The sequence below is a fragment of the Megascapheus bottae genome, chromosome 18, assembly GCF_031878675.1.
Source record: "Megascapheus bottae isolate mThoBot1 chromosome 18, mThoBot2.hap1, whole genome shotgun sequence".
NCBI classification, from domain to species: domain Eukaryota; kingdom Metazoa; phylum Chordata; class Mammalia; order Rodentia; family Geomyidae; genus Megascapheus; species Megascapheus bottae.
Window position 1 is genome coordinate 27,132,887 of NC_143526.1, and position 23,636 is coordinate 27,156,522.

Genomic DNA, 23,636 nt, shown 5'->3' on the forward strand with positions numbered 1-23,636 from the left:
GGCCGGGAGTTTAGCCTTGTGGTAGAGTGCTTGCCTAGCATGCATGAGGACTCGGGTTCAATTCCTTGGTACCACATACATAGAAAAAGCCAGAAGTGGTGCTGAGGCTCAAGTGGTAGAGCTCTAGCCTTGAGAAAGTCCAAGGACAGTGCTCAGGCCCTGAGCTCAAGCCCAGGACTGGAAAAAAAAAAAAAAGTATCACAGACTTTCCTGTTGCAGGCTGGCTTTGAACCTGGATACTCAGATTTCATCCTCCTGAATAGCTAGTATTACAGGTGTGAATCACTGGTGCCCTGCCTATGACAGGGATTTTAAGCATCAGTCGTCTAAATTCCCTTTTTTTCTGAAAGTGCCACTGACATGCTTGAACTAATTTGTAGTACCAATGATGGCCCTGCTTTGGGAAGTTCAAGCTTAGAACAATCAGAGAAAACAATTGCAGAGGGAGGGGAGGGGAAGAGAGGAGGAAGCCCTGGTGGAGCATGAGGGAAAAAGGGTGACACTGATCAAAAAGAAATGCACTCTTTATCTGACCTATATAACGGTAACCGCTTTGTGCATCACTTTTATAATAAAACTTTTCAAATGAAGGGGAGATTTGATCGACTGTAGGATAAGTTTCACACATCTGCACGCACAGTGCGGCGTTCATTTCATGAGCGTGTCTGACGTGTGTTCAGTAGCGCTCAGAGAGAGACACACACACACACACACACACCTTAGCACACTGACTCCCCGGGACGGTTCTAAACCTCGGGCCCCTCGTCGGACACTTACAAATTCCCCTTCAATATCATTTAGAAGTCACGCCATAAATTAAATATGGCGATTGGAAATAAAGCTACGCCGCGCCGGGGTGACCTGCGACCCTCCCTCGACTAGGAGAAGGAAGGCAGGTTAAACCGGGGAGGAGAGAAGGCCCAGCATGGCGGGAGGACGACCACGCACCGCTCCCCCGGAGGGACCGGAAGTCAGACGCCCGGGGCCCCGCGCGGGCGGCTCGCGTCACTTCCGGCGCGACGTCCTCGCGGTGAACATGGCGGCGCTGAGCGGTGTCCGCTGGGTGACCCGAGTGAGCCAGGGCGGTGGGAGGCGCGCGGCAGCGGTTGGGCCGGGAAGCCAGGCGCGGGTTTGGGGGTACGGGAACCCCAGATCTGACCCCCTGGGCCCTACTTAAGGCTGTTTCGCCTCTGTCGCAGGCGGTGGTGGCCTCCCGGTTCCCTGGGTCATGGAGAGGTCTGAGTACCACGGCCGTTGCGCCCGCTGCTTCCAAGAATCAGGTACAGGCGATTGCCTCTGGCGCTTTGACCAACACTCCGATTTCCTCCTCGCAACGCCCTCCCCCCCACCTGGTTTTCCCCAACCCTTCATCGTGCAAGGTCCCTGCCCCTGCCTTAGCTGTGCTGGCCCCACTCACAGGCCGCAGACCTGAGAGTGGAAGGTGCCTTTCCTGTGACCATGCTGCCTGGAGATGGCGTGGGGCCCGAGCTTATGCACGCCGTCAAAGAGGTCTTCAAGGTGAGTGGGCTAACGGGTGAGGTGGAGTCGACCATGCTGGTGGGAGGACGAAAGGGAGAGTTGGAAAATTCTCAGCTTGACCTTGCGCTTTTGTTGGGGGTGGGACCTGTCCCTGAAGGCTGCTGATGTCCCGGTGGAGTTCCAGGAGCATCATCTGAGTGAGGTGCAGAATATGGCTTCTGAGGAGAAGCTGGAGCAGGTGTTGAGTTCCATGAAGGTGAACAAGGTTGCTATCATTGGTATGTGTGCCCTCTCTCTATCCACTCCATTTACTTGTCATTTAAAGTTAAGTGATCAATGTTCATCCATACTATCTTTACACATAGGAATACATCAGCTTCCCAAAATGTCCCCTAATTGATACTTGGACCCATGTTCCTTCTCAGTGGGAGTGTGGAATCAGGTCAGCTGTCAGCTGTTAGTGGTCTGTTCAGGATTAAGTGTCATCGATGTTGACACTATATCATTCATTATCAGGTCTGTTAACTGTTTCTAGACTACTGGTTCTGGCTGCCCCTTTTCTTTTGTCATCCCTTTTGCTGCTATGCCTTGTTTTCAGTCTGGGGCTTCAGTTCTTTCCCCCCTTACAGTTCCACCTTTCACATCTCTTCTCTTGAATGCCTGACTTTACCAGGCCTAACTTTCACATAGGCAAGTTAAGTTCTTTTTAACAGGGATTTGGCTTTTCTGCTTTAGTTTTCACACTTGATCTGTGCTTTGATCAAGCCTGACTGTCTTGGTGTCCAGATATATGGGCTTTGCCCAAAGTATTCTTCCTTTCTGCTTGTCAGAATTCTTATTCACAGTATCAGAAACAAGAAGTCTGAATCTAAGATGATGACAGGGCCACACTCCCTCTCAAAGTTTAGAGGGAAATGCTTCTTTGTCCCTGGACTTATAGATGGGATTTCCTTCTTTATATGGCTTTCCCCCCCTCAGTGTCACTGTATCCTCCCCGCCCCTCTTCCTCCTCCTCCTCCTCCTCCTCCTCCTCCTCCTCCTCCTCCTCCAGTTTTCTGGTGATTAATTGAAGTTAAGACCCACATGGAGGACTTTTCACCTTGGGCTGGTTTTAAACTACAGTCCTACAATCTCAGCCTCCTGAGTAGTTAGAATTATAGGCATGAGTCACCATTGCCTGGATTGTTTTGTGTTTTTGCCAGGGGCCAGCTTTGAGCTTTGATCTATCTACCTATGTCTTCTCTGAAACTAGGATGACAGATGTACACCAGCAATACCAGCTTATTGAGATGAGGTCTCATTAATATTTTGCCTGGGTTGGCCTTGGTTGGTGATCTTCCCAATCTCTGCCTCCCGAGTAATAGGCATCACGAGCCACTGTCCCCAGCCCCATTGTTTCTCTGTGAGGAAGAATGAAGTCACTGGTTTTATGGCATAGAACAATTTATTGTCAGGATCCTTTACCTTTGCAGGAAGCCTTTTTCCAAAGATCACATTTACAGTTTCTGAATTTTAGGGCATTACTATTCAGCTCACTGTACTCTTAACCCTTTCCTATTATTACAGGTACAGATTACGTCCTGTTGTATTGCTAATACTGTTCTGGTGTTTTTTAGCATGGCTTTCACCTTATCTGTCTTTCCTGGGTATTGTTTGCTCCTTGAGGGCAGATCTGTGATTTTAGATTGGTATCCCTGTGGCCAGACAGGTAATTGTCATAGATGAGACAATCACAAACATCTAGGGAAGTTGTAGATCCTAACATTGTTTCAACCTATTATAAAAAAAGTAGCAAGTTAAAATGTTCTGATTGTAACTATATTGTAACTATTGCCCTCCCTTACCGGAGGCAACTAAAGAGTCACAGATTTGAGAGTAGAGATGGGAGTGTGAGTTGCACTATATTACTGGATTGATTTGACACTGGTTTCTGCTTTCCTGGGCTTGGTCGGTGCCTGACACTGCTCTCCACATTTGGTTTCCACAGGGAAGATCCACACCCCGATGGAGTATAAGGGGGAACTAACCTCCTACGGTATGCGGCTGAGGTAGGTGAATAAGTGAACTTGGGTGAGAGCGGTGCTGAGCAGCAAGCACAGAGCTAATGGTGTTGTCCACCTTAGGCGTAAGTTGGACTTGTTTGCCAACGTTGTCCATGTGAAATCACTTCCTGGGTACCCGACTCGGCACAACAATCTAGATCTGGTGATCATTCGAGAACAGACAGAAGGGGAGTATAGCTCTCTGGAACATGAGGTGAAACTCCAGAAATGAGTGTGTGTTTGGGTGGGGAGGCATTGAAGAGAGGTTAGAAAGAGGTGGATCTCCTTGCTTCTCTTCTCACCTAGAGTGCAAAGGGAGTGATTGAGTGCCTGAAGATTGTCACTCGAAGTAAGTCTCAGCGGATTGCAAAGTTTGCCTTTGACTATGCCACCAAGAAAGGACGCCAGAAGGTTACGGCTGTCCACAAGGCCAACATCATGTGAGTGGCATGGCTTTTTGTTCATAGCTTTTTGTTCATGGCTGGTTCATAGAAAGGTAGCTTCCCACACTCTCTTGACTGCTTGTTCCCTGGGTGGCCTGTAACCAGGAAACTTGGAGATGGATTGTTTCTGCAGTGCTGTGAGGAAATTGCTGAACTGTACCCCAAAATCAAGTTTGAGACAATGATCATCGACAACTGTTGCATGCAGGTGAGGCCCTTCCCAGGTCTCTACTGTTACAAAACATTGTGAAAGCAGGCAGAAACTCATTTCTCTTTTTCATGCCCATCTTATTACTTAGCTAGTACAGAATCCTTACCAGTTTGATGTACTTGTAATGCCCAATCTCTATGGAAACATCATTGATAATTTGGCTGCTGGTCTGGTTGGGGGAGCTGGCGTAGTCCCCGGTGAGAGCTACAGTGCAGAGTATGCAGTTTTTGAGACGGTGAGTGTGGATGCTTTCTTTTCAATCATTTGTATCCCTTCTTGCTCTGACCTCAGGCCTCTTCTTATTCCTCCATCAGTGCTCTCCCTCCTAAATGGCCCTGGCTTCTACCTGAGATTCAGATTCCCCAGCTACTTGTCAGAGACCCTAGCCTGTTCTCCCTCTTTTTCACACAATGCCCTTTGTGGACCTTTGCCTCTGCTTATGCCTGCCTCCTTTTTTTTACAGGGTGCCCGGCACCCATTTGCTCAAGCAGTGGGCAGGAACATAGCCAACCCCACAGCCATGCTGCTGTCTGCCTCCAACATGCTGCGGCATCTCAAGTAAGGCACGGGAGGCTGGGTGTGGTAAGGAGGAGCACCAGTGGGAAAGTCTCGGGAGGTGTTTCGGGTGGAGTCTCAGTTTCTTCTCCTTTTCCATTGACAGTCTAGAATATCACTCCACTGTGATAGCAGATGCCGTGAAGAAGGTGATCAAAGTTGGCAAGGTAAGTTTAGAGGGTGCTGGATTCAGGGCCTTGACACCATGAGGAAGCTGAGGAGTCTCCTTGGTACCCAGAACATCTGCTCTTCGACTCTTACAGGGCTGCTCACCTACCTTCTTCTGGCTGCTTCATCTTCTTGGTCTTGCCTTAGTTCCCATCTGTTCCTTTCTGCTCCATACTGCTTCATGTACGGCCTCTTTCTTGGGGCATCTAAATGCAGATCATGCTGCTGATGGGAGTAGCAGGGGAAGAGCATGCAGGATGAGGTGCTACCTTCACCTTGTCCCAACCTGCAAGCCTGTCTTCTTTCCTTCCTCCCACCTGGCCTGTCTCATATCCTCTGAAGTAGCTTCATCCTTTCTGATGCACATCTTACCTGCCCATCCCACTGCTTGCTTGGCTTCTTATCCTGCCTTGGTGGCAGTAGATCCCTCAGTAGCTCGGGAGCAGTGAGGTCTCTGCTCCTCCACTCCCGGCTACCTCCTTCCCATTCCTGCTGCATCACATCTTCTGGCCATCTGTCACCTGTCCTGGATTCCATCTTCCTTGGTCATATTGCCCTGCCCCACTTCATGGGCTCTCTTCTCTTCTTCCCCATGGCTACTGCCTGTGGTGGTTGTAGGTGCGGACTCGTGACATGGGCGGCTACAGCACCACAACTGACTTCATCAAGTCCGTCATCAGCCACCTGAACCCTCAGCATGGGGGGTAGAGCCCTTTATTCCCTCCAACTTCACAAGGACCATGCTACCTACACATCCCTTCATCAGTGGACCAGGAAAGGAGACCTGGAACCTCTAGACAGTGGACCATAATCACTTTTGTAGGGGACCTAGGCTGCCCTTGGCTGGCTTCTGGGAATTTATCGCTTGGTGGTTGGTGGGCATTGTGAGGGCCCCACCCCTAACAAGGTATCACGATCATGGCATTTTTCCCCACAGGTTCGAACTTCTGACATGGGTGGCTATGCTACTTGCATTGACTTCACTGGTGCTGTCATTGCTGCCCTGGCCCACTAGCTCACGCTTATACCCATGAAATAAACATGGCTTAAGGAGACAGATTTTGTTATGTCTTTATTAGGGTGTGGGACATAAGATCCCCAGGTAATGTCCATTCTAATCCTGGGATGCTTTTTTTTTGAGCTTTTTCTTTTTCTTGGCACTGCTTTTGCTGCTAGCAGCTTCTTCAGGCTCGCTGCTAACTGGCTCCTCCTTGGAGGAGAATTTCCTCTTTTTCTTGGGGACAGGGAGGCTGTCTGCCTCTTCTGGTTCACTCGCCACTTCCGCCTTAGGTTGCTTCTTCCTCTTGGGAGGACTCATACCGCCACCAGCTGTCTCTTCGAGATCATTATTAACCAATTCCTCCTTGGAAAAAGCTTTCTTTTTTTTGGGTTTGGTGGAAGAGACAGAGGGCTCTGGTTCTTCTACCCCGTTTTCCTGAGGAGCCTCCTGGGGTTTTTGCTTTTTCTTCTTTTTGGGTTTTTCATTTGTTTCCTGATGGGAAGAGACACAAGTATTATTCCTGGTATGTGCACCCCCCACCCCCCGCAAAAATCAAGGCAAAAAAGTAAACTGCAGTGCTGCTGGATTGCTGATTGGCTTGAGTTCCACCCTCAAAGCTCCTAAGTGGAAGTCAGAGAAAACAGGTGAAGATCAACTCACAGAAGAAAACCCCTCCCTGCTGGTCATAGAGCCATCACCCAAACTGTTCCAAAGGGAACAATGAAAGTCCCCTTACACTGTGAAGACCTCCCTCCCATGACCAGAGAACACTTTCTGGAACAGGCAGAACAGGAATTTACACAACCCCCTGAGACAGAAGACACTTGCCCAGGGTATATGTGCTATAACCAGCTGAGCTCCAGAGCAAGAAGCCCTCTTACCCCCTATCTGCTTCATATAGAATCAAGAGTTTGTCTTAGATGTTTCTGTTCAAAGACCTGAACTCCAGATGATGGCCTGTAGACAGAGCCTTTGTTTTGCACTTGGAAATCTGCTTGTTTGGGGGACTTCCCCACTGACTGACCTCATTTTCCTCTGGAGTACTACTGCTGTTTTCTGGAGATGCCACAGCAAGTGCAGCTAGTCGCTTCTTTTCTTTCTTCAAGCGTTTCTTCTCCTGCTTCTCAAGCTTCCTAGTGATTTCAGCAGCTGCTTCCTCTGCCTGACCCCAAAAAAGGTGGGGGGGGGGGGGAGAAAATAAAGCACTGAATGGTTTGAGGACTCCTGGCTTACTAAATTCCTTCTTACTCTATTGGATCAGGCTCATTAAATCAGTATTTTTGCCTCCACTCCAAAAGGTCAGGCCAAGGTAGCTCATCACCTCCAAAAACCACTTGAAAATCAGGAGCCATCCAACAAGGCTGACTGACCTGAACCATTGCTTCTTTCATAACATCCAGATTCTTCCGCGGAATCTCTCCAGTCTCATAGAAGGACAATCGCTCCTCAACTTGTTCTCGAAGCTTCTCTCCAAATACACTGGTGGGTACCTCTGGATTTGTGTGAGGTAAACAAAACCAGGTCAGCTCTTGACATGACAAACACCACCCACCTTCTGGCATCCTCTCTACCCCCAGAGCTTTACTCAGACCCAAGTTGTCAACACTCACTAGGTGAACTCTGTTGACGAAAAATATTTACCATCATTGTAGAAGCTGTGAAGGTAGTTGGTCTCCCTTCCCCTTCCCTCCCAGTCCTTGTTGAACTATAACCTCCCCACTCCATACCAGAGAAGCAATCGATTCGAGAGGCAATACTGCATTTGTTTGCAAGGTATCGAGAGATGCGGCCTTTGTTCTTGGCAGCTGCTCGGCCAATGAAGGTGGAGTGGAAAATGAGTCCGTATTTTGGTGTGTTACCCCTTGTCTTCAGGGCTCTGAGAGAATTTTCAGAGTTTAAGATTAGAAATTATAATCCTACCAAGCCAGGGCAGCTCTTTCCCTCCTTTGCTGCCCAGCCTTAAGCTGGACTGGATTCTCAACCCACCACAAGCCAACCCAGAGATTACTCCCAGAGGCATAGGGAAGGTACCCAATGTCGCTGACCTGGAAACTCAGTCCCTTTGCTGGGCCCTGGGAATTACTCAGACACCAGGACTGGCCATCACCCCTACAGCACAAGTGTCTGTAGGTCAGGGAGCCCTGAAGAGCCATCACTGTGAATTCCCAAACAAGTAATGGACACCAGAAGTGGCACCTGATAGGGGCAGGTGCCCTCACTGGTACCTGAACAGGGCCTTTTCAGCCCCAAGGATCTGCACTGTAGATGCTGGATACTTGGCCAGGTTGGTGAGGCTGCCAGCATGAGCAATGAGACGAGCACCTACCTGGAAAAAGATTCAGTGAGTTGAGAAACGGACAAGTGCTGGGGACCAGTTTATATGCCTTGCTCTCTTCCCCATCATGCACATCCAGAGAAGAATACGAACAATCTCCCCACATCGTTCCTATGACCTACCGCTTCCCCAATTAGCGCTGACAGGCTGGGGGCTACTTGGCTCATCTTGGAGCGCAGGTAAGAATGGAGGCTCTGGCGGTAATCTGATAAAGACACCACGCGACTGGAGAAGCTCTCGATGTTTATTAAGTCGATGGCAGATATGTCCATACCTAAGAAACCAACTAGAGTGAACAGGGGGCCCAGAGCTCCATAGTCCCATACCTTCTGCTGCCTGCAGGGCTCTGCACGTACCCATGGAGGACCTTGAAGCATCCAGAATAGCCTTAGCCTTGGCTCCATCCATTGTCAGTTCCTCCAGCTTCTCCAACTTTTCCTCATTCAGCTCTTTGCGATCTCCAATAAACTGGGCAATGCGGCAGTATGTGGCATTATCATTAATGATCTTTACCAGCTCTGGAAAGTGATACCCATACCACTCCCTGCAAAGAGGCACAATCACACCCTGGGCTGAACTGTCATCAACAGTGAAGCCTCCTCATATCTACTCTGCCTGAAGGAAATGGTAACAAATCAGACTCAAATCCTCCCTGGCCCATGTCTCCCCATTCACAATACAGACCGGGCACAGGGCCGGGGCTGAGGTGTATATGGGGTAAGTTTATTCTGCCTCCTCTTTCTATACAGTCAGTGTAAGAACACAGCCTGTGGTAAGCACCCGGAGGCCTACTCTCTTGGTTCTGACCACAGGCTTCGTCAGCCCGGTTCAAGAACACAAAACTAGCCAAAAACTACAGGCCAATCAATGACTTCAATGACTCCACTGTGAGGGGTGGCCCCTGCACCTTACCTGACACGCATAGAGAAGGTATTGATGTCTTTATCCAGCTGGTCCAGGAGACTAATGGACTGGATGATCATATTGTCCACCCGGTTCACATTAAACTTGACTTTGGCACGAGAATAGCTGTGTCCCAACCCTAGCTGGGCTTTACAAGCTGACAGATCAGTCAGACCCTTCACCAGATTATGGAAGTGCAGACGAACTCCTAAAATGAGGACAGGACCATGAGCAAGGGCTCTGAGCTAGCTTCTGCATCCAGTGATCAACAGGCAAGCAGAAGAAACCTCAAACACTCTAGGAGTTTCTATATCCCACCCAGTAAGTAGCCAGTTACAAAATCATCTCACCTCGCAAGATCTCAGCTATTACACCTCCAGTCTGACAGTTGTACCCTAACTCCTCTTGTATGGCGGCACCAATCTTAGGGTCCCCAACCCCCAGGAGCACTTTCTTCTTTTTTGAGGGAAGGTAGGTCTCCAGGAGCAGGCGAAGATTCTCATGAACAATGCCTCAAGACAAAACAAACTCTCACCAATATGCTCAAGGATCCTTCTATTGTAAGAATCCTGATCCCTGGCTGATCACGCATGCCCAACAGCAGACTGGGATGCTAAAGGGCCCTCACTCAGGCTTTGCTCAGAAGGAAGGAGACATCAACGTTACTCTCAGGGGATTGACAGATATTAAGTCATCACTGCAAAGCCTGGTACATGGGAGGTACTGAGGACTATGTTGAAAGCTTCAAATGTTCTGCTCTAAACTATTTGCCTTTTTTAACCTTTTGCCAGCCCCGGGGCTTGAGCTCAGGGCTTTCACACTGTCTTTGGACACATTTTGCTCTGCCACTTGAGCCACAGCACTACTTCCAGCCTGTTTTGTGTATGTAGTACAGAGGAATTGAACCCAGGGCTTCATGTATGCTAGGCAAGCACTCTACCACTAGGCTAGCTATGGGCCCCAACCTTTTTTGGTGGGTCATGGAGCTTGAAATTGGCCTGGGCATTGTCCTTGAGCTCTTCAGCTCAAGGCTAACTCCTTACCTTTGAGCCAAGCCCCACTTCCCATTTTGTAGAGGTTAACTGGAGATAGAGTTTCAGGTCCTTTTTGTGCCCAGACTGACTTTGAACTGTGATCCTCAGCTCTCAGCCTCCCGAGTAGCTAAGATTACTGGCTTGAGCTCTACCACTTGAGCCTCAGCAACACTTCTGGCTTTTTTCTATGTATGTGGTACAGAGGAATGGAACCCGGGTCTTCATGCATGTTAGGCAAGCACTCTACCACTAGGCCAAATTGGCCCAGAAGCCTGACCTCTTTATTTTCCTGCCTCCAAGATAACTGTTTTAAGCCACAGCGCCACTTCCGGTTTCCTGGGGGTTAACTGGAGATAAGTGTCTCATGACCCTACCAGGCTTTGAAATCGAGATCCTCAGATTTCATCCTCCGGAGTAGCAAGGATTACAGGCCTGAGCCACCGTCGCCCAGCAACTAACTGCTTTAAATTGCAAAAACACTGCCCCGTGTATGTTATTACCTTAGAATGAATCAGGAAGGAGCACGTATTCACTACCAAGCCTCCAAAAGGGCCCAAGGGGGAATTACATCTCACATATTTCTCTCTAACGTGTTAGTGTGGGTGGGCTAACTCACCTTCAGACACCGCATTGGCATTTTCCAAGGCAACCTGCGACGAGGAAAAGGGACTAAAGGCCACGAGACGAACAATGTTGTGGAACTTGCCCAGGTTGAGCACACATTCCTCCACCTGTGGAAGGATGCGCATTTTCTTTCTTTCGTTCTGCCTCCGCAGCACAGGCCAAGAGCAGTTATCAGCCCTGCCGTAATTTAAGTACACAGACACATGGGCCCCGTTCTAATGTAATCGGTGGAGTCTGGGGGAGTCCTCCTAAAACGACGCTCCTCGGGGGCCAAGGTAAGGATCCCCTGCCCCTGGTGGCTCCAAAGCGTTCCTTGCCCAGCTCCCCCCAACCCGCCCGATCGGCCACGTGGGAGGGCGCGGTGCATGCTGGGGCTCGGAGTGTGGAGGGGCTGCAGCGCGAGCCCACCGCGGGAACTCACCTGCGGCAGCAGGAGACTGATCTCCTCCACTTCTTTCAGCGCCAGAAGCGCGTAGCCGACCGCGTGCTCGAACAGCACGTGCAGGAGAACCTGGAACAGGGATCCGGGGACGCGAACATCAGAAAAATCTCCGGATTTCGCTCAATCCCGCTCCCACAGTAGACCTCAGCCCAAACCCCGAGTTCAAACCCGAATCCACCACCCAGACCGCGGGCCTTTGCATCACCCACAAATGACAACCACTCCTCACCATGGCGCCTGCTGCTTGCCCAGCTCGCAATGCGGCTAGCAGGCTCTGGCGCGCGGAACCAGGCTCCAGAGGCCACGCCCCGAGCGGAGTGGACCAATCAGAGGCGCGGGACGGCACCACTTTCGAGCCTTCGCGGGGGCCGCCGGGATGCGATGGCCCGGAGGGCGGGCTGGGTGGCGCGGAGAGCGAGCACACCGGGGCTTTTCTTTTTTTTTCTGCCTTCTGCGGCTGCGCGGGCTCACGGGCGCGGCCGCCGAGGACGCGCGGGGCCCGGAAGGGCCTGCGGGCTCTGAAGGGCTCACAGGAGGGCGTTTTCCCAAACTCATACTTTCGTCCTCCATGTGCTTCGCGGTAGAGCCCAGTGAAGTGGTGAATCCGGACCGACGTGGGCCCTGGCGATCGTTCCAGACCGGAGCGCCTCGGAGCCGGCTTCCGGCCGCCCCAGCAACCCCGGGGCCTCAGATTCCCCTTTGTGCTGCTGTACTCCTCGGGCCGGGCCTCCTGCCCGGGGTCGCCCTCTCCACGAGCCCTCGCCCCATCCCCCATCCTTATCCCCCACCGAGCTCCAGGCCGCGCGCTCGGCGCTCCTTCCTCCGGCGCCCACGGCACGCATGCGCAGAGGCTGCAGGGCCCATGGCTGCTCGCTGCTTTCCTATGCTTTAATGACTAGTATCATTAGCATCATTCCCCCCCCCTTTCTTTTTTCAAATGTAGGCTGCAGGTTTTCCTCGGCCGGTTCCTTTTGCTGTGCAGGGCCACGTGTTGCTCACCCGCTGTCCTGTCCCTAAATTCTTTGCTCCGAATGAATGGCAGCTGCTTTACTGTCTCCTAGGTAACTATTCAAAAATCGCCTTGCCTTAAATGACGAATATAGAGTTATCATTCCCAAACTTGGGTGTCTTTATGTATGACCTGGTACATTAATCATTTAAAACAATAACTTCTCGTAAGCCACATCCATGTCATGTATTTTATTTTCTTAAATGATGCAGGGGTTTGACACATTTCAAGCATTTCAAGCACTCAAAAATATGGTTGGTGAACCATAAAAACTTAAAAGATATTTACTTGGGGATTTTATGTTCTTAAATAGTTAATACATATTTACTTAGAATCATGAGCCTGAATCTGTTACTGCCTTTCACCTTTTAAAAGTGTGCCAGTGACTGTATATAGAGATTTCCTTCTTGAATGTTTGTTAAACATGACATTTGAAATATGATGTAAAAATCAGTGTTAATAAAATATTTAATTTAAAAAGTGAGTTACGAAATCAGCCTGTTTACATACTTTAATGTGTTGGAGTGTCTGAAGCATTACATCAAAGTAAATGGAAAATATACTAATATAATGGAAGCCATTAATGCTGTGAGTTTGATTTACTTTATTATTTCTATCCTTGATCTTTTTTTTTTTTTTTTGCTAGTCCTGGGCTTGAGCTCAGGGCCTGAGCACTGTCCTTGAACTTTCTCAAGGTTAGAGCTCTACCACTTGAGCCTCAGCACCACTTCCAGCTTTTTCCTATGTATGTGGTACCAAGGAATTGAACCCGGGTCTTCGTGCATGCTAGGCAAGCACTTTAACCACTAGGCCAAACTCCTGGCCCTATTTCTATCCTTAATCTTAAATCTTAACTGGGGGTTGATTGCAGATGCTTATCCACCAGGAAGGCTTTCAAGGAACTCAGAATCCATTAATTGGCATTTGTGGCTAGTATTTTACAAATGGAAAGAAGAGGTAACTCTGTAACAAGTATTGATTTGTAAAGCTTTTGTCTCCATTGTATATACACAGATACTACACATTTTTACATACATGTATGTAAACTATAAAGTCCCTTTTCTGAGTATTAGAGCAGGATGTATACCCCAAATTGAGAGTCACTCAATGAGCCAAAAAACCACCACAGTCATTCTTTGGGTAGTTCTTAACCTCTGTCAACAAAGGGGCCCCTCATGAAAGTTGGTTGATTTTATATAAGTCTGAAGTAAACTATCTCAACCAGTGAGATGCAAATGCTTGTGATTTGATGGAAAGATATGGTGTACATACTAAAATAAACCATTCCTTTGATTTCCTCACCTTTGTCCTTTCTTTGAAATATCTCCCCAATACAATCCTGACCCCAGTGTGCATCTGCAAATGTGATGTCACAAACCATGTCTTCTTTTCCGTTTAGGCTGTTCAGTAAATTCAGTGCTCTTGCTTAGGTTCAGAGCTTCACCACCAAAGTAGACTTTGTGTATGTGTGTGTGTATGCTGGTGGGAGGTAGTTCTGAGGCTTAAGATTAGCATTCTAGGGCCAGGAGTTTGGCCTAGTGGAAGAGTGCTTGCCTAGCATGCACAAAGACTTGGGTTCGATTCCTTGGTACCACATACATAGAAAAAAGCTGGAAGTGGGGATGAGGCTCAAATGGTAGAGCTCTAGCCTTGAGGAAAATCCAAGGAGATAAGAGCCACCCAGACTTTCTTGCTTGGGCTGGCTTCAAACCACTATCCTGAGATCTCAGCCTTCTGAGTAGTAGGATTTACAAGCATGAGCCTTGAGTAGCTAGAATTACAAGTATGAGTACTTGGCTCCAAATGGACTTCTATAAACCTGTGGCTTAGACTTTTTCCAAACCATTTTCTTTCCTCTCCTCTTTACTCGTTTTCCATCTATCTCCCTCCCTTCTTTCCTTCCTCTTTCCCTCCTTAATTTTCCTTCCCTTCCTTCCTTCTTTCATTTCCCTCTCCTTTCTTCCATTCCTTTCTTTTTCCTCCCTCCCTCCCTCCCTTCCTGCCTTCCTGCCTTCCTACCTTCTTTCCCCCTCTCTCTTTCTCTCCTGTTTTTCTCTTGCTTGCCTGCTTGCTTCTTGCTTTCACTTGGCTACTTCAGACCAGCCCCTGGACCTGTGCATTCTGTCCTGAGGTGTCCTGATCTCAGCTAGCTGCTCAATGACTCTGGGCTTCCTTAGTGTTCATGTTTTTCCTCACTGAGGCATGACCAGTTTTTTGAATCCTCGGCCTGCATATACTGAGAGCTGGGTTTTTTTACTAGGAGTGTTCATTCCCAGAGGCACTTAGGTTATTCTACCACTTGAGCCACAGCCCCACTTTTATGCTTTTTTCTTTTCTTTTCAATGGCTCTGGGCTTCCTTGCTGCAGGCTTTTTTTTTGAATTTTGAAACATTTCAGATTTTGGATTTTCAGATTGGACATCCTTGATCTGTATTTTTTGTTTGTTTGGTTGTTGTTTGGGCCTTGAACTCTGGGTCTGGATGTTGTCCCTGAGCTCTTCAACTCAAGGTGACTGCCCTACCCCTTGAGCCACAGGGCCATTTCTGGTTTCTGGTTTTTTGGTGATTAATTGGAGATAAGTCTCACGGACTTTTTAGTGCCCCAGCTGGCTTTGAACCAAGATCCTCAGATCTCAGCCTCCTGAGAGGATTATAGGTGTGAGGCACCATGCCCGGCTTTGTATTAGCATTTTTTGTGCTTTATTAATCATTTTATTGAATCCAATGTGAAAGTTCTGGAGAATGTGTCAGCACATATGAGCCATGGGGATCTGCTGGTGGCTTGTTTTGTTGAATTTAAGAATGAAAAAAAAAAATGGGGAGCTGGGAGTTTGGCCTAGTAGTAGAGTGCTTGCCTAACATGCACCAAGACCTGGATTCAATTCCTCAGTACCACATACATATAAAAAGCTCAAGTGGTAGAGCTGTAACCTTGAGAAAGCCCAAGGACAGTGCTCAGGCCCTGATCTCAAGCTGGGTGCTGGGAGCAGTGGCTCACATCTGTAATCCTAGCTACTCAGGAGGCTGAGATCTGAGGATCGTGTTCAAAGCCAGCCCTGGCTGGCTTTGACAAAAAAAAAAGAATGAAAAAAATGGGCTAGGCACTGCTGGCTCATACCTACATGTTTAGGAGACTGAGATCTGGACAACTAAGGGTCAAAGCCAGCCTGAGGAAGAAGACACTTTTGTGATTCCATCTCCAAAATAACCAGCAAAAAGAGCTAGAATGGAGGCATGGCTCAAATGACAGAGCACCAATCTAGCAAGTAAGCCAAACAGGCATAAGTTGTTCAGTGCAAAGGACCATGCAAGCCAATGAGGCCCTGAGGCCTTGTTTCAAATCTCAATACTGGTTAAAAAAAAACAAACAAGAATTAAAAAATGGCATTGGGCATGCCTCTAATCTCAGCTATGTGGGAGGTAGAGGTAGGAGGATCTCAATCCAAGATTGGCCTAGGCAAAAGTGGGAGATCTTGTCTGACAAAGTAAAAGTCTTAAAGAATGGGGTAATTATAACCCATAAAATCTATCTTCCTCGGGCCAGGAGTTTGGCCTAGTGGTAGAGTGCTTGCCGAACATGCATGAAGACCCAGGTTTGATTCCTTGGTAACCCATAAAATCTATCTTCTTCGGGCCAGGAGTTTGGCCTAGTGGTAGAGTGCTTGCCGAACATGCATGAAGACCCAGGTTTGATTCCTTGGTACCACACACATAGAAAAAAGCTGGAAGTGGTGCTGTGGCTCAATGGGCTAGAGAACTAGCCTTGAGCTGAAGAGTTCAGGGACAGCACCCAGGCCCGGAGTTCAAGTCCTATGGCTGACATACACACAAAAAAAGAATGTGTTAAGCTGGGCGCAGTGGCTCACCCCTGTAATCCTAGCTACTCAGGAGGTTGAGATCTGAGGTTCAAGCCAGCCAGGGCACAAAAGGACCACAGACTCTTATCTCCAATTAAACTCTAGAAAATGGGAAGTGGGGCTTGGCTCAAGGGTAGGGTGGTAGCCTTGAGATGAAGAGCTCAGGAACAATGCCCAGGCCTAGGGGTAGGGTAATAACCTTGAGCTGAACAGCACCCAGGCCGAGTTCAAGTCCCAGGACCCAAAATTAAAAAAAAAAAAAAAAGAGTGAGTTAAAGGTGTAAAATTCAAGTTGATCAGTAGTTATACAAGACTGAAGGCGCTGGAAGGTTAAATCTAGAAGATAAGCTTTGAATTAATTGCTCAGTTGTTAAGCTGAGAAGAGATTCTTGATTACCTGTACAATAGCTGAATTGGAGATTAAAGGTGGTTAATGTGCAAGTCAAATTGATGAATGGGTTCATACTAAGAAAACACACCACAGGAGTAGCAGTTCTCAGTGGACTGTGGGCGTCTTAGGTGTATTTCAAACTTCAAACCAAATGGCTCCTGAGTCTTTTTTTTTTTTTTTTTTTTGCCAGTCCTAGAGCTTGAATGCAGGGCCTGAGCATTGTCCTTGAGCTTTCTTCAAGGGTAGCATTCTATCACTTGAGCCACAGTGCCATGTCCAGCTTTTCTATGTGTGTGGTCCCCAGGAATCAAACCTGGGTCTTCATGTATGCTAGGCAAGCACTTTACCACTTGGCCAAACTCCCGCCCCCTCGACCCCCTGCCTCTTTTTTTTTTTTCCTTCTGTGTAGAAAAGACTATTCACTTTTGGGACAGAATCACATATGAAATCACTTGACATTTTTAATTTAGCCAAGCCTACAGCTGTCATTTTGGTGTAAATTGAACTAGAATTTTTGCTTTGGGCAAGATTAATGAATACTGTAAATAGAAGGTACAATTTAAAATTCTCAGCTTCAGAGAGGGAAATTGCACAATACCACCACAAGATGGCCACACTTTACATTCATTTTGTGAGTGAGAACATTCACATCAAATTTGAAAAGGGTTGGGCACTGCTGTTCTGAAAGCTGAGATCTGAGGATCATGTTTTTTTGAAACCAGCCCAGGTAGAAAGTCTTGAAGACTCTTATCTCCAATTAACCAGCAAAAAGCTGGTTTTACCCATGGGCTGGGTAAAAGCTGAGTGAGAGCTGGAAGCCCTGAGTTCAAGCCCCAGTACCTGCATACGAGTATTTGCACGCACGTGCGCACACACGCATGTACGCACATGCATACACACACATACACAAAGTTGAAAGGGCTTCTAGCAATTCATGAGTCCTTTCTCAAATATGGAAAGTCCCACAGCATTTCTTTGTCATGAGTTACACATATATACATCTTACGTAGCCACAGAAGAAGAAGGAAAGGTCATTTAATCCAGCAGTCTTTGTCTTTTTTTAGGCATTGATCTGGCCGTTTCTGAAGCCCAGACACTAATGAGGACTATAGGATGTTTTGTTCAAGCCAGATACTATGCCTGTGACAATGTCAGTTATACGTTGTATACTTAGAATAATGTTTGGAGTTTTGTAGTTTTACCCAAATTGTTAAATCTTCACAACACAATTTGGATGTTGGTTTATTGCTTTGGTGATATTAGGGATTGAACTCTAGGCCTTGTGCTTTCTAGGCACATGTGCTATCACTTGAGGTACGTTCCTGTAGGAGTTAGCTTGGGAAAGCAGGAATGGGCTCACGATCGATAACAAGGACAGTACCTCACATAAAAATATGTTTTATGCTGGGGAGAGTGGCCTAGTGGTAGAGTGCTTGCCTAGCATGCATGAAAACCTAGTTTTGATTCCTCGATACCACATATATAGAAAAAAGCTGGAAAAGGTGCTGTGGTTCAAATAGTAGAGTTCTTGCCTTGAGAAAGCAAAGGACAGCACTCCAACCCTGAGTTAAAGCCCCAGGACTGGCCAAAAAAAAAAAAAAAGAAGAAGAAGAAAAGAAAGAAAAAGAAAAGAAAAACATATTTCATTATGCCAGACTCAGTGTTTTAAAAATACTTTTCTGTTCTGACTAATCTTTAAGTTTCCTTCAGTTAGATCAGGAGAAACTGTGTCATTCACTTGCTTCTTAGTCTTGCTGCTGAGGCAACAGTGAATATTTTGTGCTTAACTGGCCTCAGTTTCCCTCAGGCTGGATGCTGGGGCATAACAACCCCCTCCTCCAGGTCCTTCTCATTCACTGTGTATAGACTTGGGATTCTTTGCCTTTATTTTCATTGCTTCTTGGATCTTTTATTTTAACCACGTCACCTCTGCTGGAGAGAGGTGATGGTCAGGAAGGCTAAGCCTTTCTGCATTGCGCTCCAGGTTAGTGGGAATGAAGAAACATGATCCTAACATGTGCACTATAAAGTCTGTGAGGGTAGTGATCCTGGCCCCAGTCCCTCCTCCCTAAGTCTGGAGCCCAGGGAAACCATTAGCCAGTGAGGCCCCAAAAGCTGCCCTAACCAAGACATTGGCAAGGACAGTCAGCACAGGGAAAGCCTCTGCACCAACTCATTCCCTAAAGCCAGGGGAAGCCTGTGGTCTTCTCTTTTGGTGGCCAACAAGACTCTGAGACTAAGTAATCAAACTACTCATTGTAAATGAGAGGGAAAAGAATGTGCCTGTGTGAGAAAAGTTTGGGATGTGTGAAAAGATGGAGCCTGAGGATCAGTACCAGGACCGGGGCTCTGTAAGTCCCAATTGTCAGTGGGGAGTCCTCTGAACATTCTTTCCAGCAGCTGACCTGAAGGGGTGCACTGGAGACTGGGATTGCTCAGCATCTGGTTTGACTCCCAGAGGCCGAGATCCAGGGAGGTGCCTAGAAGCTGACTGTGGGATCTTCCTGGCAGCACTGGAGGTCATTGTACTCCCTGACTTCTTGTCCAGGGCTTGGCTTTGGCTGGCAGAAGGAGGCATGGGCTCTGGAAAATGAAGATAAGAATGAAGATATGGGGGATTTCGACACTCTGGAGTCATTAGGTAGCTAGCTGTAATTGGGGAATCCCTTTTCAGCCAAGGGTCCTTTGGGTACTATAATATCATCCATGTGCTGTGGCTCAAGTAGTAGAGTGCTAGTCTTGAGCAAAAGATGCTCAGGGATAGTGCTCAGTTCAAGCCCCACAACTAACCAAAAAAAAAAAAAAGTGGAGACAGTATAATATCATCCATGGGCCTAGATTTATTTAAATTTAATTTTGAAAAAAAAAAAAATCTAGGTTTAGGGCCAAGAGCATGGCCTAGTGGTAGAGTCCTTGCCTAGCATGCACGAAGAAGAGCATGGCCTAGTGGTAGAGTCCTTGCCTAGCATGCACGAAGCCCTGGGTTCTGATTCCTTGGTACCACATACAGACAAAAAGCCGGAAGTGCTGCAGTGGCTCAAGTGGTAGAGCATTAGTCTTGAGGAAAGCCCAAGGACAGTGTTCAGGCCCTGAGTTTAGCCCCCGCAGGACTGGCAAAAAAAAAAAAAAATCTAGGTTTAGCTAGGGACTGGTGGCTCCTGCTTCTAATCCTAGCTACTCATGAAGCTAAGCGATGAGGATTGCAGCGCAAAGACTGCAGCCTAAGCCAGAAAGTCCATTATCAGCTATTAACTACCAAAAATGCAGGAAATACTGCTGTGATTCAAAGGGGTAGAACCCTAGCCTTGAACACCAAAGCTGAAGGACAGTGCACAGGTGCCAAATCCTAGCACTTGCACACACTCACATACACATAGTAAAAGAAAAAGAAGAATAAATCAAATATAATTGCTAAGAAATTGGAAAACTTAAGCTGAGCACCCGTGGTTCATACCTATTACCTTAGCTCCTCAGGAAGCTGAAATTTGAGGATCATAATTTGAAGCCAGCTGACAGGAAAGTTCTTGAGACTCTTAGCCTATGCAACAAGTGGATGTGTGGCTCAATTGATAGTGTCAGCTCTGAGTGGGGAAAACTTCAGGGGCATTGTGCAGGCTCTTAGTTCAAGCCCTAGCACTATCATAAGTAAACATGGGTGGTAAGTATACAACCATGTACACTATAAATGATAAATGTACCCTATAAATGGTAAATGTATTACTATAAATGATAGATTCAGGGAAGAACTCAAACAGTATAATTCCTTAGAAAGGCTAATCATAGTTCAATAAAATAAACACCAGGAAACAGGTACTTGAAAAGGGTAGAGTTGGCTCAAAGGGAGGGAGTAGATGAATGAAGAGGAGAGGGGGAGGGTGTAGATTCAATGTATACCCCACGAAATTAAGAGGGAAGGGAGGGAAGGGGTGTCATTGATCAAGATGCATTGTACTAATAAACTATTTTGTTGAATGGCAACTTCTTTATACAACTACTTAAGTATTATATGTACACATATGAATATACCTAATTTTTTAAAAAAGAAAAGAATTGGAACCTTTGTAAAAACATTTTATAACTCTTAACTCTTGGTATCTTGTTCAACCTAAAACCAACATGACTACATGTTGGCAATGTTTAACTTAAAAGCAGAGATAATCCCTAGAAAATGGAATCACCTCAGAGGCTCTTTCAACTTGACCTTTCTTCCCTCCCAAGTTGGAGCTTGTGTGATCACACTCCTTCAAAGTCCTGAGACACTTTTTTCCTTGAAACTTCTTATGAGTCTTTTTCCTCTAGATATTCCAGAGTTTTTAATTCTTTTTTTTTTTGAGAGCGAGAGAATACAAACTTCTACTATGAGTGAGTATTCACTGATGTGTTCTCTGTGCTAGGAATCCCGTTAAGCACTTTCATGTACTTTCTTCTTTCATGTTCAGTCCACTTAGCTCATCATCAGCATTCTGATTCCAACCGTATCTCCATCCGATTTCACATTATATGTTTCTAAGTGGCCTAGTAAAAAAAACATCGTCACGGAAAATAATTTACCTTCTTTGGTGAGTTGCAGCTGGGTGTCATTTTTGGGGCTGTGTTTTGATATGTCCTCTGAATTGCTGGCTCTGCGTTTAGCAGATTTGTGGTTCTTCTCAATTTCACGAAGCTGTAGAGAAAAAAAAAAAAAACCTCATAAAAAGAATTGTTACTCCCAGCCAACCACGTAGGTATCTGAAGCTTAGAGCCCAGGGGAGTGAGAAGAAGAGAGTAGAACTGTGTTTTCAGTTCTTGTTGATGACCTTCAACTACCTATAATTGGCTCTACAGCTAATTAGGGAGCAAAACTTGAGGCTCTCAGAACACATAGTACTCAAAGGCATGGCTAAACTTTTGATCTTTTATTTCAATGGTTTTCTATATATCTCTCCCATCCTTGCCCTTCCCTCCCTTTTCTTAATTTTGTAGCCCAAGGAAGCTAACTAAATGATGATGTGGGTAGGGAACCAGCAAGACAGAAAAGATTGTTCCAAAAGTGAGATAGAGGAAGCAAGAAGGACAGGGCTTAAAGAGGGTTAGGGTCTGATCTTTAGGTCATTTGTGTCAGGAGAGAGCATTCAGAAGTCAAGGTATCAGCTGGGATATTGAGAGAGCCTACTCATGTGTCAAGTGGAACTCAGGAGAGTGCTCTTCTTAGGCTAAATGGCACAACTATAGTTCTGCCATTCCTGTTAGTAATCTTTCTTTTAGCTCAGGATTGAATCCAAAGCCTTGTAAATGCTAAGCATAAACTCTACCACTGAGCTACACATTTTCCATCAAATACATTTAACTTTTTAAATTGTTTTTGGGTGGTCATGGGGCTTGAACTCTGGGCCTGGGTGCTGTCCCTGAGCTATTCAGCTCAAGGCTAGCACCCTACCACATGAGCCACAGCACCACTTCTGGTTTTCTGCTAGTTAATTGGAGATAAGAGTCTTTTTAACTTTCTGCCTGAGCTGGCTTTGGACCACAATTCTCAGTTCTCAGCTTCCTGAGTAACTAGGATTATAGGCATGAGACCCTAGCACCTGGTCTTATTTTTATTATTTATTTATTTTTGCCAGTCCCGGGCTTTGAGCTCAGGGCCTGAGCACTGTCGTTGGGCTTTCTCAAGGTTAGAACTCTACCACTTGAGCCACAGCACCACTTCTGGCTTTTTTCTATGTATGAGGTACTAAGGAATTGAACCTGGGTATTCGTGCATGCTAGGCAAGCACTCTACCACTGGGCCAAACTCCCAGCCCTGTTTATATTTTTTGTTGCTGGTTGTGGGGCTTGAACTCAGGGCTGGGTGCTATCCCTGAGCTTTTTTTGATCAATGCTAGCATTCTACCACTTGGAACCACAGCACCACTTCCAGGTTTTCTGGTGCTTAACTGGAGATAAGAGTCTCACATTTTCCTACCCAGGCTGGCTTTGAAGTGCCATCCTCAGATCTTGGCCACCTGAGTAGCTAGGATTACAGGTGTGAGCCCTGACACCCAGTCCATCTTATATTATTAGTTGGACTCTGTGGAAATCATTGTAGGTACTGGATTTATTATACATGAGGCCTAGCCCATTGTATTTCTCCTGTTCTTTAGCAAAATTTCTCATTATTATTATGGACTCCTACCAAATTGTCACACTGTAAGTATATGGTTTTGTGGTTCGTAAGGTGACTTCCTATAATATAGATATTTTGGGGTTTGATTTAGAAGAAAGCCATGGAGATCATACAACTGGAACCACAGAGTAAAGTAGCAAGAAACAGAATCATGACAGCTTTTTACCCACTAGGGTGAAATTTCCAATAGACTCACTGCTTGGATTTTCTTCCTCAGCTGGGCATTAGCTCGAGAAAGGCTTTTTGAAACTGAGTTCAGGTAGTAGATGGCCAGGCTGCAAGAGAAAAACATGCTGCTTGTGATTCGGGAATGCTGGAAGATGCCAAGAGCTGGATACTTTCCCATGGAAGTCAAGATGGGAATCTGCTGCTAGCAAAGTGGAAGGAGGCCTTTTATTCCAGATTCTCTCCTCAGCATAGAGAGTGTCTTGGACACCACTACTGCTTCTCCATTTTATTGAACGTGGGCATGATCTACCTAAATCTTTGTCCCTGAGAGTGCTCATTAAAGGTTTCCAAAAGGAATCCTTACTCTCCTGGTAAATCTGAAAGGGTGAAGGAAAGGTAGGTTTCTGTCTACAGAAGAAGCTGGTCATGTTTTTGGCCACCTGCCTTCCCTATGCCAGGCTCTGTGCCATGTGTACATTCACCCCATATCACATTAGTTTTAATGAAAACTCCATGGATTGCCAAGGGTGACCTCCATGATTCACAGGGCATACCCAGGTATTCAGAGAGGTGAAGCAATTGGTTCAAGGTCATGCCACCCATCAGTATTCCTTGGAATCTTTCTACAATCTTTTCCTACAAAGCTTTTCTACAAAGCTCTTTCTCTAATGTTTAAACCCTAAGGGAAGAGAGATGCAGCATGATTGCCTAACAATGTCACTGCAGATGCTCTGAAGGTCTCTACACAGAAAGTCTTGGCAGGTCAGGACTTAGGACTTTTAGAGTCTAGCTCCTCCTGACTGACTGGGTGAGTTCACCCATCTTTGAGGCTGC

The 23,636-nt window shown here is 46.7% G+C and overlaps 3 protein-coding genes and 5 non-coding genes across 9 annotated transcripts in view; 1 reads left to right on the forward strand and 7 right to left on the reverse strand.

The window, feature by feature from the left end:
- Window positions 1-1,021: 1,021 nt before the first annotated feature.
- Idh3b (isocitrate dehydrogenase (NAD(+)) 3 non-catalytic subunit beta) lies at window positions 1,022-5,955 on the forward strand. 2 transcript variants are annotated; one of them, XM_090352086.1, is made up of 12 exons: window positions 1,022-1,072; window positions 1,200-1,280; window positions 1,420-1,518; window positions 1,637-1,757; window positions 3,467-3,527; window positions 3,603-3,735; window positions 3,828-3,961; window positions 4,070-4,172; window positions 4,264-4,410; window positions 4,639-4,733; window positions 4,837-4,897; window positions 5,517-5,955. In XM_090352086.1, the coding sequence occupies exons 1-12, from the start codon at window positions 1,037-1,039 to the stop codon at window positions 5,604-5,606; spliced, it is 1,161 nt and encodes a 386-aa protein (XP_090208212.1). In that variant the 5' UTR covers window positions 1,022-1,036; the 3' UTR covers window positions 5,607-5,955. The 2 variants fall into 2 exon arrangements, with proteins under 2 accessions (XP_090208212.1, XP_090208213.1); XM_090352087.1 differs by having other exon boundaries at window positions 5,836-5,955.
- Nop56 (NOP56 ribonucleoprotein) lies at window positions 5,953-12,011 on the reverse strand. Its single transcript, XM_090352699.1, has 12 exons — window positions 11,466-12,011; window positions 11,216-11,305; window positions 10,787-10,901; window positions 9,487-9,648; window positions 9,146-9,344; window positions 8,590-8,777; window positions 8,352-8,507; window positions 8,124-8,220; window positions 7,626-7,774; window positions 7,269-7,390; window positions 6,923-7,060; window positions 5,953-6,390 (listed from the first exon to the last, which is right to left on the reverse strand). Exons 1-12 carry the CDS (start codon window positions 12,009-12,011, stop codon window positions 6,013-6,015), a joined length of 2,340 nt encoding a protein of 779 aa, XP_090208825.1. The 3' UTR covers window positions 5,953-6,012.
- On the reverse strand, window positions 7,153-7,224 carry LOC150050284 (small nucleolar RNA SNORD57). The gene has a single exon (XR_016538796.1). It is a non-coding gene; the product is annotated as a small nucleolar RNA SNORD57 (small nucleolar RNA).
- On the reverse strand, window positions 7,480-7,550 carry LOC150050285 (small nucleolar RNA SNORD56). The gene has a single exon (XR_016538797.1). It is a non-coding gene; the product is annotated as a small nucleolar RNA SNORD56 (small nucleolar RNA).
- LOC150050286 (small nucleolar RNA SNORD86) lies at window positions 7,976-8,061 on the reverse strand. The gene has a single exon (XR_016538749.1). It is a non-coding gene; the product is annotated as a small nucleolar RNA SNORD86 (small nucleolar RNA).
- On the reverse strand, window positions 8,891-9,022 carry LOC150050287 (small nucleolar RNA SNORA51). The gene has a single exon (XR_016538750.1). It is a non-coding gene; the product is annotated as a small nucleolar RNA SNORA51 (small nucleolar RNA).
- Window positions 9,772-9,839, reverse strand: LOC150050288 (small nucleolar RNA SNORD110). The gene has a single exon (XR_016538752.1). It is a non-coding gene; the product is annotated as a small nucleolar RNA SNORD110 (small nucleolar RNA).
- Window positions 12,012-18,769: 6,758 nt separating the features above from the next.
- The window catches only part of Tmc2 (transmembrane channel like 2), a 40,348-nt gene continuing 35,481 nt past the window's right edge, over window positions 18,770-23,636 (reverse strand). Inside the window, exons 18-20 of the mRNA XM_090352802.1 lie at window positions 22,831-22,909; window positions 21,044-21,155; window positions 18,770-19,075 (exon numbers count right to left, since the gene is read on the reverse strand). Coding sequence (XP_090208928.1) covers window positions 18,858-19,075; window positions 21,044-21,155; window positions 22,831-22,909 — 409 coding nt within the window. The 3' untranslated portion in view covers window positions 18,770-18,857. The remainder of the gene's footprint in view (window positions 19,076-21,043; window positions 21,156-22,830; window positions 22,910-23,636) is intronic.